This window comes from Gadus macrocephalus, chromosome 21, assembly GCF_031168955.1.
Source record: "Gadus macrocephalus chromosome 21, ASM3116895v1".
NCBI lineage: Eukaryota > Metazoa > Chordata > Actinopteri > Gadiformes > Gadidae > Gadus > Gadus macrocephalus.
Window position 1 is genome coordinate 7,020,349 of NC_082402.1, and position 7,778 is coordinate 7,028,126.

General features: G+C 44.9%; 2 protein-coding genes across 5 annotated transcripts in view; both read right to left on the bottom strand.

The window, feature by feature from the left end:
- The window catches only part of ehd3 (EH-domain containing 3), a 16,780-nt gene extending 15,277 nt beyond the window's left edge, over positions 1 to 1,503 (bottom strand). For 2 of the 4 annotated variants that reach the window (XR_009523605.1, XM_060041247.1), the window contains exons 1-2: positions 1,211 to 1,503; positions 339 to 651 (exon numbers count right to left, since the gene is read on the bottom strand). Coding sequence is in view for 3 of the 4 variants with exons in the window: in XM_060041247.1 (XP_059897230.1) it covers positions 339 to 565 (227 nt within the window). In the remaining variant the exon portion in view is untranslated. Of the gene's footprint in view, positions 1 to 338; positions 696 to 1,210 lie in introns of all 4 variants that reach the window. The other 2 variants (XM_060041248.1, XM_060041249.1) reach the window with 2 other exon arrangements.
- Positions 1,504 to 1,723: 220 nt separating this feature from the next.
- On the bottom strand, positions 1,724 to 7,747 carry il20ra (interleukin 20 receptor, alpha). Its single transcript, XM_060041599.1, has 7 exons — positions 7,385 to 7,747; positions 6,749 to 6,872; positions 5,997 to 6,175; positions 5,646 to 5,824; positions 5,046 to 5,190; positions 3,672 to 3,808; positions 1,724 to 3,457 (listed from the first exon to the last, which is right to left on the bottom strand). Exons 1-7 carry the CDS (start codon positions 7,437 to 7,439, stop codon positions 2,759 to 2,761), a joined length of 1,518 nt encoding a protein of 505 aa, XP_059897582.1. The 5' UTR covers positions 7,440 to 7,747; the 3' UTR covers positions 1,724 to 2,758.
- Positions 7,748 to 7,778: the final 31 nt, after the last annotated feature.

Consider the following 7,778-nt stretch of genomic DNA (forward strand, 5'->3'; position numbering starts at 1 on the left):
TCGTGCGTGTGCTTGTTTGTGTGCAAACATACATGTGTACATGACGTGCACTTGAGTCTGGATTTATCTTAGCAGGAGGGAAGTGTGAGAGAGCATGCACTATTTCCACCTCATTCAAGGATCTATGTAATGCACATCCACATATTAACATCCATAATGGACGACAAAGGTCAACGCAGTGTGTGTGTGTGTGTGTGTGTGTGTGTGTGTGTGTGTGTGTGTGTGTGTGTGTGTGTGTGTGTGTGTGTGTGTGTGTGTGTGTGTGTGTGTGTGTGTGTGTGTGTGTGTGTGTGTGTGTGTGTGTGTGCGCGTATGTGTGAGTGTGAGTGTCCCCTCACCGTATGAAGCTGGTCTTGCCAGTGGAGTACTGTCCCACCAGCAGCACCATGGGCTTGTTGTCAAAGTCGGCATCCTCAAGGGCAGGGGAGTGGAACTCGTGGAACTTGTAGCACTCTTCCAGGGGCAGCAGCTTGGTCTTGTAGAGTTTCTTGAGGCCCTCGCTGACCGTCGCAAACACCTCGGGGTCCTTCTTCCTCCGGTCGTCTGTGCCCAGCCAGCTGAACATGGTGCCTCGCTCCTCCTCGCTTTCTGTTTACCGCCGCTTGATGGATTATTGATGGTGGCTGATCTGGACCGGTCGTGGATCAGGTGCTGTGTGATGTAATCAGGGGTTAAAGGGCAGTTGGGATGGTAGCCTAGAAGAACATTTATAGGATTAGCAGGTGATGTGGATCTCTGTTCAGGTCTGCCAATGCACGACACAGAACCCTGGAAGCACTGAGTCACATGTGTAGTTTCAGCTCCCACATGTAGTCCTTTGCATACTTAAATATTGTGGTCTATCGTGAAATGTATGATCTGTGTAGCCTATATACATAGATCATCTAAATATTAGATTTGTAATAACACATAGGTGCGTCAATGTGAATGGAATAGGCTATTAAATCTTAAAGAGTTGAAATAGGCTAGTATATATTAATTATTGCAGTCCACCAAATGTTTATCTATGTACGACAGGATACTAGGCTAGGTCTAAAATAATAAAAAAAGGGTGTCGTTAAAAAGCCTCTTCATTCAATCCACCGATTATTGTAAATCTTCCAAGGATATTCAACCTATTATGGCCGTGCTAAAATATGTTTTTTTTTTACACAACATATCGTGAAACGACAAGCCTTAATTATTGTTCTAACACAGACTTCCACTTTACCCGCTATTCAGTCCAAATTTCGTCCATTGGACAGCAGATGTATCCCAGAGATGATGCACCGTGCAAGGTACTCTTTGTAATGGTATTGTTCAGTCCTTGACGCAATCTATGCCGGAAAACCCTTCAATAAACGCGCATGGGATAATTTCGAAAATAAAATCTCCTTCTACGAAGATGCTTTCTCCCACTCAGCAATGATAGTGAATGTTGAGGCTGACGTTGTGCAGCTTCATTTAAATGCGGAGTGCAGGAAACATAAGCCGGGCGGAAATGCACGTCTATCGGCAAAGCCCCACCCAGGCGTCTGCGACACCACGCCATCACGTCGGTTCAACGAGGAGAACGCTACAGAGGGGGAGGTGTTGTGGGGGATAGATGGAGAGAGGGATGTTTGGAGGACCAGCTGATGGTTTGCAGTGCTCCCCCTAGTGGTCATAAAAGTCGTGAAGAGAGAGCGAAGAGAAGAGAATAGTAGAAAAGAGGAAGAGATGAACTACAATTGCATGGACTGTAGTGTTTATATATTCATTTTTTATTTAAAATCGAAGGGCTCGTGTCTAGTAGCCTAGGACATATAGAAAATACATGAAGTTCACAATCTTAAACCTGAGTAAAACCAGTTGATTCAACTGAAACATCCTGAAGGTTTTACATAGATTCGGTGTCTATAGTTGAAGGTTGGACTGAAAGATCTTATAACAATCCAATGCAACACATTATTATTGTAGATGGACAAAAGCACTACAGAACCATACATTTGACTTCAAATAATTTCTAGAATAAAAAGCATAAGCGCTCATGTAGTAACACGGTGGACAGAGTGAGTGGGCATTCAAGTGCTAAAGTTTTACTTCATCTAAAAACCATTGTATAATGTCACAGATAATATAAACAATACTAATAATATGATGATAAGAGCTAAAATAGTTTATGTTCTATGTTGGCCCACATATATCTTAAAAAAAAAAAAAAACTACAACATAATAATATAATAATCCCATCAATGGAGTTACAAAACACCTTAATTTTAGGTAAAACATTGATATTCACCGGGATTCTGGAATGCATTGAAGTCAGCGATTTTAATCCGTCATTCACTGTCCGCCAAGAGCCAGTGAGAAGAAGTAGGTTAAAGAGGTCAGTGATGGGTCAATGTGCCCTACTCCACTCCTCCACTAACCTCCAGGAGGAGTCATGATGGAGGTTACATCACGATGGAGGATTTCACCCCCATCCATAAAACATGCTTGAACTGAGCCTGAACTAATAAGATCCCAATAGAATCTTTGCATACATGTACTTCAAATTCTAGGAAGGGTCACCATTATACAGAAATAGTCTATCGTTTCAATAATAACACAAATAATAATAATAAAATCGAAAGAGTACGATTTGTTCATAATTATTGAGTTTGTCATTTGTCAAAGGCTAAAAAAAGGACACTGTTGTGCATAGTAAAGTGTATAATAAAAGCTATGCATCTACTATATATACTAAACTATATACGTCAATACAAAGGAGGTGAGTGGTGTCCGTGCTCCTTGGTCCCTACTCGTCCACCACCACTACGCTCCAGTTGGCCAGCAAGGTTCCCATCTCCAATTCCATCGCCCTCGCGTTCTCTCTCTGCTCCTCCGACCCTTGCCGCACAAACACGTTCTCCAGCCTCACACCTCCTGTCCCTCCCTCTGCTCCCGCCTCCTGCTCCTCCTCCTCCTCCTCCTCCTCCTCCCCTCCTCTGCTCCCGGGCTGTCCCGCTCCCAGCAGCCAGCGATCCAAACCTCCCTCTGCCCACGCCCACGTCTCGGGACGCACGAACACTCCACTCTCAGGGTCCCAATGGATCATGCCTGCGTCCTCGTCCTCGTCCTCCTCCTCGTCCTCCTCCCCCCTACCCCTCCCTTCTCCCTCCCCCCCGTGCCCCAGCCCCTCCCTGGGGTCCTCCGAGCCCTCTTGTCCGCCCCCGACCGGATCCCCTCTGACGAATCCGTAGTCCGTGCCTCCCGCCTCGTGGCAGTCCTCCCAGGGTGGCGCTGGCTCCGGGGACGCGCCCCGACCTTGCAGGGCGTAGCACAGCAGGTCCGGGAGCACGCCCCGACCCTGCGAGGCGTAGCCAATGGGCGATTGCGGCCCGTAGGCGCTGTCGGGCGGCGGCGGCGGCGGCTTGGGGTGGTAAGGGCCGACGTGGATGGGGTCCAAGTGCTCGGGAGTGTAAGTCGGCGGAGGGAAGGAGTGGCACGTTGGTTCCTGGGGAGGAGGGGGGGGAACCAGAAAAACATGAATGTTAGGGTTAGGAGTGTTCTCAGAGTCATCCGAGATGCGGACGATAACTGGTCTTCCTGGGTGTGACCGCATGCTGTGGGCATTGCATTACAACAACGTCATGCATACGCACAAACTGTCACTGTGTAGTATGGTGAAGGATATGGGTGTACGACGTGTGTGAGTGTGTGTATTTTACCAGTGCCTGTGGCCATTTCTCCTCCTTGCCCCACACCAGGTAATGGATGAAGTAGGCCCCGACTCCGAGCACGCATATGCAACACAACGGAACCACGATCCCCACAACCACGCTCCTCAGCTGGCCGATGAACGGGTCTGGAGAGAGAGCAGGAAGAGACGCCTGTTCTTTATCTCTACACACCATGGCTGCTTAGGTACTCACACACTTCGGGTGCATTCAGAAATGTACCGTGAGTTGAGCAATTTGATGATGAGTGTGTACAGCAAAAGTTCCCCGTTCAAGTGCACAAAGACTTGATGGTGTCGCTTGAATGCACGGATCACTGTGCAAGCTCAACCTTCCTTCAACAAACTTGCTGTGTTTGCATTGTACGTCATGAAGTCAACCATATTGAATCACCTACCTTCATGAACAATGTATTGCATATGTTGCAAAAGGATTTGCCAGGGATGCACAATAATGACTTTTTGTCAATGATACAATGATACGATAACCAATAACTATCTGCTTTGCATGGCCGGTTACAGACAAGATAACCGATTACTTAATAACCACATCCACTACACTGCGTGACTCTACTAATTTCAGACGTTGGACATAATAAGCGAGTCAACAGTGAGCAACGCTTCTAAAGCCCTATGGTTAAGCCAACAGAAGCAATATTGGCCTCCTGTTATCGGCTCTATTTATCGGCTATAATTTAATTATCGGAATAAAACATAGTAATACAACGTACAAATATGCATTTGGCCCCCCTCCTGTTCAGCCATATTTCTAGCAGACCTGGCCCGAGGTGAGCCCATCACAACCATGTATCTACTATGTGGCTGGTTTAATACGATGACGCACACTCAGGGAGCGTCAGTGAGTCATTTTTGTATACAACCGAGATGGCTGCCGCGGATGTGGTACACGTTATGTTGCTCTGGTTGGTTGTAGGTCCAGCCAATTGTGTCCAGAGGCACTATTGGTCTGGCCTGTTGATGACACCCCTTCGAAATCGAAAATGAACCGCGAAGTTCCAGACTAATGGCGATGGCATGGCTACAATTTGTCAGCCTACAATTGATCAGACCCAATATATACTGTATCTTGCATCACTAAAATAGACAGTTTGCTAAAAGGAACGTGACAGGCCTGGGCGCTTAAATTGAGAGATGCGGGAAAACAAAGAAAGAATCCCAATGGCTTTCAAGGTTGACATAAACACAAGGAGATTATAATCGCATTTCTGTGGTGAATAGATATTTTGAATTGTCGTTTCCCCCCCTTTCCTGTTCAGCAACATTCCTTTCAATCATCCTCTGAACATTACTGACAAACAGTTTTTACACACCCATACACACCAATACACACACATACAAACTGTACCATGAGGTGTTTTGATGCAGTGCCAGGTGGAGGGCTGGCATTCGATTAGCATGGAGTTGAATCTGGTCCGGGCGGAGAAGCAGTACTCTGTGTCATAGTCCATCAGGCGGTACACATATCGACCGGAGGAGAATGGGATATGTTGCTGCACACACATACATTTGAACACACACACACACGCACACACAGATTACACATTGGATCTTCATCGATCATCCTTCAGTGTAAAATTATGTAGATACTGATATTTAGGGTGTAAATATAACAATATAAATCAAGATTACGAATTACTTTGGAAATGAAAACTGAATTTTGTGTTTTGCAATGAGCTCTGTCGGGGGGGCCATGTTGCCCAGGTATCACACCCAGCCATATCTTTGGCCTAGAGAGGGTGTGGGTGGTTTGTGATTGGCTTGGTGTAGTCACAGTAACCCAATAGGAAATAGATTGTCACACCTTTTTGTGCTGACCCTGAAATTGAGCAGAGAACTTGTGTAACCACAGAGGGACTCTGATGGTTGTTTTGGGTATCTTGCGTGAGCCCAGGAACAAGGTGTTGAACAAGGTATTGACTTATTCGATTACCATCCGTGTACCTACCGTCAGGTTTTTGCTGTCAGCAATGCGAATGGAGAGGTTAAAGGCCATCTGAGGGTAGACTTCCAACATGGTCATCTCTGGCTTGCTGTTGTCTGGCTGGTATCTCATTGGTGACTTCATGTTTACAATGGCACTGTTGCCTTTCATTTCCAGGGTGACCAATGGGGGGCCTAAGATAGCTGTAAATGGTGATGACGAGAGAATACTACTTTATAATACTGAGTTTGACTGTAGTGTCACCATTGTAACAGATGAAGACATTCAGGATTCGTTTGCAGTTAATACATAACAGTTTGTAATTCTTTGTTTTTTGCAAAACAGCATTTTACTTTGAATTTCACCTCCACTTACTATCAGTCTTGGGGTCAAATCGTTTCTGCGTCTTCTTCCACTTAGAGGGACCAGTGCGATCTACAGCTCGGACCTTTGCGAAGTAGCCCTGCTCCAGATCCTGCGTCTGATTGGTCAGATCACACCGGGTCAGCTCCAGTTCTCTGCAGTGCGGCACCACCCTCCAGCGTTCGCCATAGCTGTACACGTTAAAGTTCAAAGGAATACTATAATAGTGGTTGTACTCGAGCATGTCCATTCCTAAATATAATACAAATTATAACAGTTGTAAGGTACTCTGCTTCTACTCAATACTAATACTGATTATTACATCACAATTCATGATTCATTTTTAAATGTGCTTTTCAATGACACGGGTATGTACGTAAATAAGATGCCAGATGGCATAGAAAGACATCAAAATAGTTCTTGTTAATAAAGAAATAATTCCGGGGGATAGAGTCCCCCCTAGACCCCCATAGAGCGGTATGGGCTCAGCCCCAAATCCTAGCAATGCCTCTACCTGCCCCTGCCTGTACCATTGTGGTTGTTTAATAATGCCCCTGAATTCAGAGTAAGTTGGATAAAGCATGGACATGAATGACTCAATAGAACAGAATGTTATCAAATATAGCTGCTTTCTTTTTAATTGTTTAAGGACATTGCTGTAGTTTTTCAAAGCCAAAATAAATAAGTGATAAGCACAACCTTCAATTTAAAACCACAACCACCCCCCAGCGACACCGCAGTCCACAGTAAGCACACACACGTACATGGCACACTGCACCCTAAAGTAGGTGCCCGGTGGAGTGTGTTCCCCAGGAAGCCAATGGAGACTATTCTGAAGATTTATGGAAGAGAACCAGACATCGACGGGCATGGGAGGTGAACAGAAGGCTAGAGAACGAAAGAGAAATAATAACACACGCACACGCACACAGTCGCGCACACAAACACACACACACACACACACACACACACACACACACACACACACACACACACACACACACACACACAGAAAAATAGTCAGAGTTGTAAAAGAGTTCAGTCTATGCGATAAGTCAGGATAACAACTAACAAGTATGATTAGTGTCTCATGAAACTGAAGATAATAAATAGGGCTTTTATACGTAGGCTATACCTGCGATATGACAATGATATACTCGATGATAATAATATTTCATATTTATGTATAGTTATTTATAATAAATTATATTTCCCATGTAATTATATATATACAGTATATCATAACCAAGTTATGGTTATCAATTTAATAATTTTTGCATAGATACGTTTCCTAAGATCTTACGCACATGCACTGCATTCAGGGTGTAAGGTAAACTTTCCCACAAGTATGCTTTAGAAACCCCGCCGTGAGAAAAAAAAAGATAAGCCGTGTCCCTTACCTGCATTATATAGCGCTCCTACATGGAAAACAAGGACCATGGTCCACTTCTCCATGGCAACATATGATAATAAACACGGAATTGTCTCCACCAAGACCTCCTGATCGTAAAGGTCTTCAAACACAAATCCGACTTCTTCGACGTTTCCTGGGTATTCCCTTCATCTTAACGGCTGTCTGTCCTCTCTAAACTTAAACTTGTGACATACATTTGCATATAGGGTTTTTTTCGGGAAAAAATAAAGTATGTCAACTCCCGGGAAATAGTTCACCTGTAAGCGCTCAGTATCAATGATAATGTGAGCGTGAGAGCGCGATAGAATGTCACTGCGCTTGTTGTTAGTCATTAACAATAGTGGGAGGGTTGAGACGAGTCAACCCAATACCTAGGGCTG